Source organism: Enhydra lutris, unplaced genomic scaffold (assembly GCF_002288905.1).
Source record: "Enhydra lutris kenyoni isolate GAN:26980312 unplaced genomic scaffold, ASM228890v2 scaffoldscaffold17, whole genome shotgun sequence".
In the NCBI taxonomy this organism is placed as follows: Eukaryota; Metazoa; Chordata; class Mammalia; order Carnivora; family Mustelidae; genus Enhydra; species Enhydra lutris.
In genome coordinates this window covers 23,844,384-23,858,368 of record NW_019154101.1, presented here as the reverse complement: position 1 = coordinate 23,858,368, position 13,985 = coordinate 23,844,384, and the positions used below count along the sequence as shown (strand labels likewise).

At 35.9% G+C, this 13,985-nt stretch overlaps 1 protein-coding gene across 1 annotated transcript in view; it reads right to left on the bottom strand.

Annotated features, from left to right (window-relative positions):
- The window catches only part of LOC111147662 (laminin subunit alpha 2), a 502,086-nt gene that overhangs the window by 348,005 nt on the left and 140,096 nt on the right, over positions 1–13,985 (bottom strand). Inside the window, exon 11 of the mRNA XM_022503866.1 lies at positions 11,997–12,170. Within this exon, the coding sequence (XP_022359574.1) occupies positions 11,997–12,170 (174 nt within the window). The remainder of the gene's footprint in view (positions 1–11,996; positions 12,171–13,985) is intronic.

Below are 13,985 nucleotides of genomic sequence, written 5' to 3'. Positions count from 1 at the left end.
TTGGTAAATATTTCAGGTGTGAAGACTCAACATACAAGAGTTCCCATTTCTTTGGAAATAGCTGTAAATATATTCATCTGAGTAAAACAATCATCTGTGTCTAGTCATGCATGCTCTCTGCTCCTGTGGTTGTCACTGCTGTCGATCTCAAGTTGAAAGGTAATGGCCTCATGATTCAAGAAAACTGCTGAAGTGTGTACTCAGGCTTCAGTTGGAGAGATGGGTTCATTTATCATCATAATAAGCTATTACCATCGAGAGGTCACAACTCATTGAAGAGACAGTCAGTCTAATTGGCTCAATTCCATTAGCTTTTGACGTGCCTCAAGGAGATAAGCACTCTTTTGCAGGTAATTTTCAATCACCCAACAAACTACTTGTTTAATAATTCATCACATTTCAGATTGGGGTCTTATCACATAGCTCCTTTTTCCATGTGGCAAATGTCGGATTTCAACTAAATGGAACCAGAGACCTGGGTAATAGAAGAGCTTCCAACAAAGTAAAGTAAGACAGCACTTGCTTGACTCAACTCCTACTGGTGGAAGTGATGAGAAAACCTCAGGAATAAAAATGTGAACTTTATGCTTTTATGGTCGGCATTGCTGACAATAACAGAATTTACTGAAAGTATCTGGAAAGATAAGTGTGCTATTCTAACCCTTGTGATTAATTAAGCTTGTCAACCAATTTTTAGCTTGTAAGATTGGGACACTTAATACTTATTTAAATGATCACATTAAAGCAGTAATTTTTACAACAAAGTCTAGAATAGAGAAGCAATAGTTTATAACAGATCAAATTAAAAATAAAGGCTGTTCTACTTAAAATACCTTATTTTACATCTTTGATAACCTGTTCACAGAGGGCATAGACACTCTCTAGAGGAAAACTCCCCTCAATTCAAATGCTAGTTTTGACTCTAAACAGCTAACCTTATAATTGTAAATATATATTCTTGTTCTCCACTAGTTTTTGCACAAAAGGTGAGCATTTATATATATACTATTCTTCTTCTAGGCTTAATTACTTAGCAATAAATTTTGGATCATTCCATCTTAGCCTATTTAGAATTTCTTTCCTTATTTAAAATTTTATAGCATTTGGTTACATGTATATACCCAAACTCATTTAATTTGTCTCTCAATGAAAGACATTTTTATGGGCACCAAAAACATTTATGAATGAATGACTTTGCATTTCTTATGTTTATATACACTTATAGGATAAATTTCCAGAAGGGAAATATGCAAGCACATGTACATTTGTAACTCTGGCGAAGATTTCTAAGTTGGTTTTCTTAGATTGCATCTATGTATATCCTCACTACCAATATATAAGGATCTTTCCCCCCTTTTGTTTTAAAGATTTACTTATTTATTTGAGAGAGAGAGAGAGCATGAGCAGGAGGGGCAGAGGGAGAAAGAGAGAGAGAATCTCAAGCAGCCTCTGAGCTGTGAGCAAAACCTGAGTTGGGGCTCAATCCCAGGACCCTGAAACCATGACCTGAGCTGAAACCAAGAGTCAGACACTTAATCAACTGAGCCACCCAAGTGCCCCAGGATCTTTGTCTTTTTAAAGTCTCAGTAATTCTGTGCTATCCATTTTTTTTTCTCTTTCCTAAAATAGATGACAAATGATTTCCTGGTGTAGTTATCATACTGAGTCAGGTTAAACACTGTTTCATATCTTTCCAGTTTCATGGAGTAATAATTGGCAAACATCACTCTATTAAGTCATATAGCATATATTCCCTTTTCTATAAACTGCATCTGTTGCCCATTTTTCTGTTGGACTATTGGCCTTTCTCATCAATTTCAATAACTTTTTTAGATATTAGATTAGCCTTCTCTCTCTGCAAATTATAAGAATGAAATGTGGAATTTTAAAAAAAGAATTGGTATCTTGTCAGTTGTATACTTTTGCTAGCTCTGCCATATGAACGTAGGACACACGGAGTGTCCTAAATAACGGAAATTCATTATCTCATGGTTCTGGAGGATTTCAGTCCTAAGTCAAGGTGTTGGCAGGGTTGGTTCCTCCTAGGGCTGAGGGAGAAGCCTCTGTTTTAGGTTTCCCTTTCTGGATTGTATCTGGCTGTCTTCATGCTCCCATGGACATTCTCCCTGTACGAGGGTCTGTCTCTAGATTTTCCCTTTTTATAGGGACACCAATATTATTGAATTGGGATCTATCTTAATGATCACCTTAATGATATTATAGCTGCAGGCTGTTGATTGTGTTTATCATGCTTATAAAATTTACTTCTCTAATCAGTTACTGATGGGCAGAAACTGCAAATTCCTTTACATACTAGGCCTTCAGTGAAGCAGGAATAGTGAGATACTTATCAAGTCATTTGCTTGGAATGACATGAAGTGATGATTTTTAGCTTTATTTTGGTACATTTGAGATAAAGTAAAAAACATTCTGTAGGCTTCTCAAAAATCTAGTTAACTGATCAAATTTCTTCACATCTGCAAACCCACTGCTTAACTTGTATAATTTATTTATTCACTAAAATTAACTCTCTGTGATTGTTCATTTTTATCTTTAATGGTATCTTTCCCTTACCACCACTAGATGCTCCGTCAGACAGTAGGAAACAGGGGATAGAGTGTTCTTCAACAAACATCTTTAATTGATACAGACTACCTCTGATATAAATTCCTATAGTGCACAATTATAGAAAGTCCTGAGGAAATTGGCATTTATTGAACAGCTTTTGAGTGCTAAGGGAATTTTAGAGGGCTTTGCACAATTCTAAGGCTGGAACTCTCATTTTGCAGATAATGAAGGACTCAACTAAATTATGGAATGTGTCCAGATCATAAGACTAATAAGGTAAATATCTGGAATTTGAATCAGATCTGTGAAAGGCATAAGGACCAAAACACTAAAAATAACTGACCGTGACTTCTCCTTACTTAATTAATCCCCTTCAATCAATTCTCATGAAAAGGCAGAAAGAAAATAATGTAGGAGTTTGCTAGCCAATGATCAAGGAGTCAGCAGGATGGTCTCTTCCAAGGGCTGTGATGGAAGAACCTGTTCCAGGTTTCTGTCCTTGGTTTCTAGATGGCCATCCTTTCTGTGTCTTTATGACATCTTCTTCTTAACACATATCTGTCTCCCATCCTTCCCTACCAACTTGAGCTACTGTATCAAAACCAACAATTCGTCAGTTCCCTGTGCTTTTCCACTGAGCTCCACATAGAATACCCATAAAGTGTTATTAATAAATATGGAGGGAAAAAATGTAGTTTTACATTAAGATTTGATTGAAACTTTCAAATTGGTGTTGATTTTGCTTTCTTTGGTTTTGAGATGAGGAGTGGAGGTTGAAGAAGGGAGAACATTTACATTCTTATTATAGCACAGTCTTTTCATAATTTCAATGAAAATTGTATATAAAGGGTACTTGAAATTCTATTTTAAGTCTGTGTGTCTTGTTATTATTCAGTAACCACTGTGTTAAGCCCGGGGCTAAAGAGACGACTAGCCTGAGGTCCTGTGTTAGGCAGCAATCAATGGAGAAAACATTATTTTATACTGTTTGGATACTCTTAATTTCATATTGTAGGAACAAATTTCCCTCTGGCATCATATTCCTTTCACCAGAAGAACTTTCTACATTTCTTCTAACTATGGATAGTTGGTGAAAAAAAGTAGTTAAGCCTTTATTTCTCTGAAAAACTCTTTGCCTCCCTTTTTGAGAATATTTTCGCCTACTAAAGAATTCTGGATTGACTTTTTTGTATGTTGTTGTTTCTTTTCCCTATGATACTTTAAAATATCTGTATACTATGTTCTACTTCACATCCTGGCTGACAAGAGTCTTCTATTTTTCTCATCTTTGTTCTTCTATACATGTTGTACCTATTTTCCTCTGACTGCTTTTAAGATTTTCTCTTTGTCTTCCTCTTTTTTTTTTCCATTTAATTCAATTCATATATGCTTTAGCATGATTTCTTATCATTTTAAGGTCTGTTTTCATTGACTGATTTTCTTCCTGGTTATGGTTCAGCTGCCCTGGCTTGTTCACATGCTTGGTAATTTTTATTTGATGCCAGACATGCTGAATTTTACATTGTTGGGTGTTGGATTTTGTTGTAATTAAGTAATATTGGACTTTGTTCTGGCATGCAGTTAATTTACTTGGGACAAGTTGATTTCTTTTAAAGTTTGCTTTCGAGATTTGTTAGGGTGAATTTAGAGCAGTCTGTAATCTCTGGGCTAATTTAACCCTTCTACTAAGACAGTCTCTGAGCACGTTACCTGACGTCCTTCCCATTATGAAGATGGTCCATTTTAGGTGGTGGGAAAATGAACTATTACCACCTCTGTGTTAGCTCCAGGAATTGTTTCTGCTTGTTACTTATTGGTATTTCTTTCACCAGCCTTCAGGGATATTCTCCCATCCATCTCAATACTTAGCCAGGCTGGAGGTCTTGCCTTATAGCTTTACAGATCTCTCTCTCCACGTCTCTCTCTGGATATCTGTTGGTTTGTTTGACTCTCTCCCTCTCTCTCCCCATATCCCTTTTCTCCAATATCCTGTTCCACGATTTCTAACCTCCTTAACCTCCAATCTCCACCTTTCAAATCCTGATAATTGTGTTTTCCCTCCATACACTTGGAACTGCACCCATGCAATAATCTGGGACAGTTGTAAGCTTTACTTCATTTGTTTCTCTTTTCTCAGAGACCACAGACCCCATATAATTTGTTGTTTAGTGTCTAAAAATTGTTGTTTCACACTTTTTCTTAAGTTTTCTTGTTTAAGGCAGGTGGGTAAATTGAGATTCTAGTATTCAGTTATTGTCAGAAGCAAAAAATCCAATGTATTATTTTTGATAAGCATTTTTAGAATGATTTTTGAAATTACAGTCTTTGCTTCAATCAGAATTTATTTTTATGTATAATGTAGGGATGCAAAGATTTTTTTTCTTCTGTCTTTAGATAACCATGCATGAATAGCACTTATTACATGCCCTATTGTATCATTATCACCTGCAAAGTCTGTTTTGTCAAAAATCAAGTATCCATGGGATAATTCTGGGCTTTTTTCTCAGTTCCCTTTCTTTATCTTTTTCTTTCTTTCTTTCTTTCTTTCTTTTAAGATTTATTTATTTATTTGGGCAGGGGCTGGGCAAAAGCAAAGGGGAGGAAAAGTGTAGGAAGAAGGCAAGAGAGAGAGAGCCAGAGCCCCACACAGGGCTTGATCCTACAACCCTGAGATCATGACCTGATGCTTAACTGACTGAGTCATTTAGGCTCCCTTCTCAGTTCCATTTTATCTATTTTGCATTTTTTATCTTTTTTCACATGAATTGCCTTTTGTCTTATTCTATCTTTTTAAAATAAGTCCTAAGTCTTTATATCAGAAAAGTTTTGACTAAAAATCCATCTCCAGTTTTTGTTTTAGAATTTTCTCGGATTATTCTTCTTCCTTTGCTTTTCCATATAAATTTAATCATTGGTACTTTTAATATTTTTTGCTATTATAAAGGACTAATTATAAAAGTATTTTGAACTGTTTTTTGCTGATGTAAAGAAATACAATGGACTTTCATAAATTAATTTTGTATACAGTTCCCCTTTTGATTCATTTATTAAATATTTTATCTTTTATATTTTATCTTTTGAGTTCACAAAACAGATAATCCTATCATCTACAAATGATGGTTTTATTTCTTCCCTTCTAATCTCCATATATCTTTTATTTCCTATCTTGCTGCACCATCTAGGTCTTCCAGTACAATGTTAAATAAAAGTGATCGTAGTGAAAATTGTTTTATGTTTGTGATCTTAAAGAAGTCTTACAGCATTTTATATTAAATATTTGCTATTCCTTTTTGTGTAGATACTCTTCATCAGCTAAAGAAGTGCCTTTCCAATCTTTGCAATTTTTAAATTTTCTTTATTTTTATTTATTTTTTAAATTTTTTTAAAAGATTTTATTTATTTGACAGACAGAGATCACAAATAGGCAGAGAGAGAGAGGAGGAAGCAGGCTCCCCACCGAGCAGAGATCCCAATGTGGGGCTCGATCCCAGAACCCTGGGATCATGACCTGAGCCAAAGGCAGAGACTTTAAGCTACTGAGCCACCCAGGCACCCTTGCAATTTTTTTAAAAACCTCATGAATCATTTAATATTGCCTATTTCTTTTTCTGCATCTACTGAGATCAATCATTTTATTTTTCTCTCTCTTTAGTCAGTCAATATGGCCAATTACTTAAACTGATTTTCTGATATTTAACCAACCTGAACTCTTATGACAAAAGCAATGTGGTCAATTTTGTTTTGCCATTTTTATACATTACAAATTCAGACTGGTTATGCTTTGTTTAGGATCTATTTGCATGAGTGACTTTGGATAGGGATTTCTTTTTCATACCTCTCTTGAAGGTTTGATATTAAGCATAAAATTGCTCAAGGAGTAATCCCCATGATTCTGTTCTCTAGAAAACTTGTATAAGATTGATTCTTTTTTTTTTTAGGTTTGAATAGTGATTGAAATTACCCATAAACAAAATAGACCTGGTGGTCGCTTATTGGGAAGATTTCCTTGACTATTAATTCACTTGTCTTAATATTGATATGATTTCCAGGATTTTCCCCTTGAACCAGGTTTATTAATTTTTATTTTTCTAGAAATTTGTTTATTTTTATAAGTAACTAAATTTATTGTGTGTAAAGTTTTCATGATTTTCTTTATTTTTTTATTTTCTGAAGTAATTTTAGTTATGTCCATATTTACATTTCTAAAATCATTTATGTATATCTTTACCCACTTTTTTTCCCTATAAATTGTGCTAGAGCTTTGTAATTCTTCTAAAAACAACTTTTTGGGTTTGTGGCCTCTCTATTGATATCTGTTTTTGATTTCATTAATTTGCATTTATATAAACTCATTATCTTTATTGTTTCATTCCTTATGCTTCCCTTTGGATAAGCTGCTTAAGTATTTCTATTCCAAAGCCAAATGCTTTACAAGTACTCATAAACATAACAGAGTGAAAAAAAAAAAAAAAAAACTACTAGAAAAGGGCTTAACACATCTGGATTCCACTCTTGAGTGTCATACTACTTGGGATATCTAGGCTTATCAGCTAATAACCTTGGTCATGTATCTTAAGATAGATAAAAACATAAATGCACAAGTTGAATATTTTAGTTGACATGTTTTGTGCAGAATCTGTATAACCATTACCTCTCTTGACCTGGACTACTTTTGTTGGGAACCATATCCCAAAGTTAACTGAGCCTGATATTACTGTTGAGTAAACTCCTTGCTATTAAACTGAATGCTCCCCTATCTGGTACATATTCAGTTGCTCAGTTGTAAACACTGATCTTTGTCCCCACTGCACTTTGTTATAAGGTGCTGCAAACAAAATGATCCATATGAATATTAAAGTGCTTTTTTATGCCAAAATTTGAATTCTAAAATTAGTGCTTTATCCATTTATCAGGAAAAATATCAAGATACTGTTATGACAAGGTTAGGTAAGTTTGTGAGACCTTGAGTCCTTGTAGGTCGCATAATTTTGCATAGCAGACTTTACCATAGCTATGGGCAACAAGTGAGTTCTTGGCTTTTTTTTTTTTTTTTTTTTTTTAATAAACATATTTCTTCATGTACCCCTAACACTTCATTTGGTTAGTTCTAGGCAGCAAATCTTCTTGACACTTCTCCATTGCCAAATCATTCTTAATGAGATCTGATTTATGAAATAAAAATTCAATCATAGTTGATTTGTCCTATTTACCTTTTTGGCCATGCCATTCTCCACCTACACTGTATCTTCTCAATTAATCCATTTAATCCAAGGCTTGAATTGGAGGATGTTAAGGATGGGAGATCGGGTTTGACCTTTACTTTTGAATAATTGTAAGTCTCAAATACACATTCTGCTGTTGAGAGGAGAGGGGATCATGCTTATCAGTTTCTAATTTTTTTCATCATGCTTGAAGTCATTTCTCAACCCTGACATAAATCCTAAGTCAAGAGTCATTTCTGAACAAACTAATCAAAACTACTTCCGTTGTTGTTGTTAAGCACGGAGCATGAATCACAAAGTATTTCTTGAGCTCCTTTTATGTGCCAAGAACCACCCTGGCCTGTGAATCTCAAACATCAATCTCCTTCAAATCCACAGCTTCAATTTGAGATCTGAGCGACAGAACTGAAAGTCAAGCAAGCACAACAGAGAAGTACCAGAGATTACTTTTAGAAGCCAGATACTATTTTGTCAGCAGACTCATAATGTGCATCTTAAGCTAGGCTTTAGGTACTCTTGGCAACGACATGAAACCATTTACAAGCTTCCCTAAGCTAGAAACAGAAAAAGACAACGTAATGTTGTAGAAAATAAGCATTGTTCTGTAAAGAACAAATCACATAAGATTAATTTAATAATGCTCCGAGACAGGACTGTAAACCTTAATGGTAATGTGGGAACAGTAGACAGGCCAAGCCAGATTCTCAGGGAACTTTACAGATGTGGAGAGAATTGTTTTTGGAAGCTGCACTATTTCAGACCACTAGGGTAACCTTAAGTAAACGACTATTCCGATGTTCCAATAGCACTTAGTTTACTAAAGCAGTAAATTATTCCAACTCTGAAATACCCAAACTCTTTCTGAATAGTTGCTGTAGCCTGTAGCACATCAGCAGGATGCCGTCCTCTAGTTCCTTCCATTCCTGCCTAGTCCCAAGCTTAAACCGATGCCCTGCAACCAAGCATTAACCCTTGCCCAGCATTTTGAAAATGAAATGCTGCCTAGTTCACAACCCTGTGGGTGCCTGACTAAATCCTCTTCGACTCTCTTGAGTGAGGGGTGAGGGGGAATTAACACTGGATTGTGCCAATTGTGCTAAATAATGACCCACATGTGAGGGAAAAAAACCAACATTTTCAAGATTGCTGTTGAGGAATTGATTCATAACTTAGATAGTGGAAATATTTAGATGGGCAGTATGAAAGTGTGCTATGTTCTTCCAGGCCTCATGGACTATCCCTCCACACACTGACATTCAGTTATGCGTGCCTCATGATTCCAGAAAGAGTCTGCAGCCAATAAAAATGTTTCTTAGGATAAGAAATCTTCCTTCGCTAAATTGGCGAGTGTGCTTGAGTTTTATCACAATTGGGGTGGACCTCTATGTGAGCAAAGTGTATCCCATGTAGGAGCAGTTCCATTATTTGGAGTCAGGTTTCTAAAAAAAAGGAAGGATGCCATGTGGCAACTTCATTATACTAGAATATAGCAGCGCAGCACATCTCCCTTCTGTTTTAAGCAGTCTTATAACCAAGTGATTTGGAAAATGTTTGAAAATTGGTTATACAAATATTTAGCAAAGCTAATAGCATCCCATAAATATTTTTTGACTTAGGAATTAACACTAAAAGAGCGGAGGAGGGATGATATACCCACAACCTCCTGGTCATGGATGTAAATGAAATTCAGTATCAAAGCAGATGCACCAGTTTCTTGATATACTATTTCTGTCAGATTCTGGCAATGGCTCTGATTTGAACAGCAATTACTGGTAAAGAATTTAGCCTCCACTGTTTAGGAAAGTGGCTTTATTGAAATTATAAACAAGGCCCTACAATTTTCCACTTCCTTAGCAAGATATTAAATCAACCACACTAAGCATGTCATCATGACTATAATTTACGTGATGTGACAAGGCAGTTAAGATGCACTGAGGTAATTTGTGAGAGTTTGCAGTATTATTGTAGTATCAAAAATTTATATGGTTCAGTTATTAAGGCAAATTGTTCCATTCATACTGAGATATCTGACAGTAAACCACCAAGGGTTTCCACATTACATTAAAAAATGTCTTCCATATTCAAACAATTTGCACACCCTGTTACCATTATTTTGTTCACTGAGTGGAAGTCGAAGCACAGGCAAATACAGTTTTTTGATGTGGAAATGATCTGTGGGGGAATATGAAGTGCTTCATTGTGGGTGGTTCTAAGAAATAGTTCAGCCAGGATAAAGGAAGTTATCTTTGGGCACCAACAACTAGGAACAGGATGTCCAAATTCTTTGCTCTGGTGCTATTTAGTATCCGATTTGCTTGCTCCCCTTATGTCAGTTTGATTTTCAGCCAACAGAAAGAAAAAGCATATGACCGAATAAAAAATATGGAAAAAGCCATAAAGAATGTTCTATTATAAGCTGTTCTTAAATAAATTTCACCATTGTAATAAAAATAAGACCTTTGAAACACTTCCAATTTTGACCCAAGACTCTTCTCTGAACTCCTCAGAACAGGGGCAAAAAATTTAACAGTTGGTATATTTATCTTTTTTTTTTTCTAGCAATTTTAAGCTGTTTTATGCTATTTTATTCTTGTTAGGAATACAGGAGTTTCAAAAAGAGAACAGGATAGAATGACTTCTTGTTGTAAAAGGCCTTATAAATACAAGTTTAATCGGATTTTTATTACAGCTGTAGAATTTTATGCCATATATGCTGTCTCTTTTAAAGTACATATTCATTGAAAAACATGTTTTATTCATTAACACATATTTCATAATAGCATTTAGAAGTCTGCTAAAAATAAGAAGCTGGCCACTATTTAAATTCTTTTTTTTAATCAGCTAAAACCACCAGTTCCCATTCACTGAATATGTGAACTGCTAAGTTTTTCTTTCTCGATACTCATACTCTGTGCAAGAGAACCACTAACAATAAATATATTTTGCTTGTTTTGTCAATGAAGATTTCATCAAAAACATCACTGTATTCTTATAGGTGAAAACTCAGAGGCTTACATAGCATCAAGTTGCTAAGGGATTTTTCTGTCACCGTTACAATTTCTGGTGTGATTAGGTAATTTAACTATCAGCTGATAAGGTACTAACTTTTGCAGAACAAGCAGACCATTTAGAATTACTATACCAAATATGGTTTCTGACAAACTCTTAGGCAAAATAAAATAATATGATAAAAGTGAAGGCCTCTATCTAGGTAGAGTTCATCCACAAAAGAAAAAAAAAACATAAAAACAAAAACCACCTGCATTTCTGAGGCTGCTGCATTTGTGTATCGGTGTATATTTTTATGTATGTTTCAGTGGGCTTTAAAAACAAAGATGCTTTCAATCTGGCACTTCTTTTAGCGTAGTTTTCTTTTTGAGCTCCAGAAAATATGTTGTTTGCATAAGCATCATGGCAAGTATTAAGTTAGTTATCGAATAAATTTCATTTCCAATTAGCATTCATACAAGGTAGAAAAATTAGCTCTTGAATATCAGCTTTGAAATAAAATAGAAACAGAGGAGGAAAACTTCAGTAAGTATTCTACCACGGACAACTCTAGAAAAAACAGCTCTTTCAAGTAAACACAACACAATCCCTTCCAATATTCATCATTTGTTTCACAAAAGTATCTTCAAGGTTTTGCAAAAATATCCTAGAGTCTTCATCAGTATATTCAGTCATTCAAAAAGCATAAAAATGACTTAGATACTACCTCCCCCCGCCGTCCCCTCAAAGAAGTTAGCACAGAACACCAACTGTGTAAAGTTGTATATTAAGGATGCTATAGACCATTCACTTTTGGTATACATACTTACCCCAGCGGGCCTGGGGGAAACATCCAACTTAAACTGATTTAGTTGCTTCTGGCTGCCTGATGCACCACGAATTTGTTGCGACCTTTATTTAAAAAAATACTTAAGGGACACCTGGGTGGCTCAGTTGGTTAAGCTGCTGCCTTCGGCTCAGGTCATGATCCCAGAGTCCTGGGATCAAGTTCCGCATCCAGCTCCTTGCTTGACGAGGAGCCTGCTTCTCTTGTTGCCTCTGCCTGCCGCTCTGCCTGCTTGTGTGTACTCTGTCTCTCATTGACAAATAAATGAATAAATAAAATCTTAAAAAAAATTAAAAAATACTTATAAAACCCATTCTCTGTATTGATTGGCTAAAGCAAAGCAGCAAGAAGCTGGCACTGCGAGGACTTACTTTGTTTCCCAGGTATGGAGCTGGTGCACTCCAGTAGTGACCCTGCGGCAAGGCACGGTGGGCTTCCTCACTGTGGATGCTGATCTGCTGAGGCGGGTCTAAGTCATCCTGCTGGGGAGCCACTTGAACATGGCCAGAGATGTCTGTCAGGTACCAGCCACGCATGTCTTGTATCTTCAAGAAAACACACGGTCATCTTACTTAAGAAAAACAAAACCAAAAACTACCTCCACTTTTTTCTCTTTCCTATTCTGTAGAGCGTCCAATCTTTGGAAATTAAAACAACAACACAACAACAACAAGAACAAAAAACCTATTAAAGTTTACAAAAATAGGAGAGCTGTGGAAAATGTGAAACTTATCATATGTACTCATCATAGAGTCTCATTGTGTTCTTGTTGATTCTAGGACTTTGGATAGTAATATGTAACCATCGGTTTTTATTGATCCGATGCTTTTTAGAAGTTATGTCTCCAAATGCTTCTTTCTTAAAAACAGAAATTTGTTCAAAGTTACACAGGGATTATACTGTTATATAAATTATCAGATAGCTGGGCTCTAAACTGCATATTTTTCATTCCACTAATAATTTCCTATTGCTTATGATAAAATAATTACAAAAGGTTTTACATATGTATTTGTAAAACATAGGAAGAAAAGAGATAAAATATGCAAGTGCCTGAAAGGTAGCTTTGCATTGTTTTTCCACCCCTTTCACTTAATTAAATTTCAGTTTTGAGGCTTAAGGACATTTGAATCCACTAGCCTGTTGCTATGGCCACAGCTCACAATACTATACCTAGTCCTTCCCGTGGGGTTTGAAGTGCTGTAGGAATTCATAGCCTAGATCCTTGGCCCAGAAAAGGAAGGATCCTTAAAGGAAAAATTAGGAAACTCAAGATGATTTGCTCTTCCATCTTTACATTCCGGCCGAGGGAGGACATACAGCTACAATTCTGATTTAGACTGCCCTATCTAGTTGGGACAAAACATCAGATACGGGGTGCCTGGGTGGCTCAGTGGGTTAAGCCTCTGCCTTCAGCTCAGGGTCCTGGGATGGAGCCCCGCATCGGGCTCTCTGCTCATCAGGGAGCCTGCTTCCCTTCCTCTCTCTCTGCCTGTCTCTCTGCCTTCTTGTGATCTCTCTCTCTCTCTCTCTGTCAAATAAATAAATAAAATCTTTTAAAAAAATAAATAAGATACGGAGGTTTGTGGCTACCAGGGGCCCACTTAGATGTGTGTGAGTGGCTTGGTGTTGTAGGTGATGGGGAGCAGAATAGTGATGATGAGAATATGTGGATAACATATTTAAAAAATTTTTTTTCAGGTAGAGGTCATTTGATTCTCCATCTCTCAAAGTTTGGAACAGCTGGGTCTAGACCTTAAGAAATGTGTTACTTCCTTCTCTTCTCTTTCCAACATCATCCTTCAGGGATTCTAAGCACAGTAAGATTCAGAGGAAGGTCTTTCCAGAAGGCTTACTGAAACACAAATATCATTTGGACCTAACTGCTAAGAAACAAGGCTAAATGTCAGTTCTGCTCTTCTGCTGGCCATGAAACTTTGATGTTAATGGAACAGTCTAGAGCATGGGGTGAAACGTTACAAACAGGAGGGGAAATGGGCTAGATGCCTAATTGCTGTTGGTTCTATGCAATCTGCTCTGAAAGCAAATACATTTGATAGTGTACAGATTCCTATTTAGACATGAGAGGACAATCAGAAATCACTCACGGTATTTTAGACTTGACATAAAAGCAATATAGGCAGAAGAGAATACTGTAGCTATGTTAAGTATTCCTTATCTGATTAAAGTTGAAGGGGTATTTGGAAGGTAGTTTACTACAAATGTGATCTTTGTAAAGCACAACCCTGGTCCTATCACTCCCCTGATAAAATATCCCAGTGGTTCTCCAAGTATAAGAATCTAACTTAGCATTCACAACCCCGGCTGGTAGAGTTTCTCATTCTCCTGTAGGCTTCTCTTTC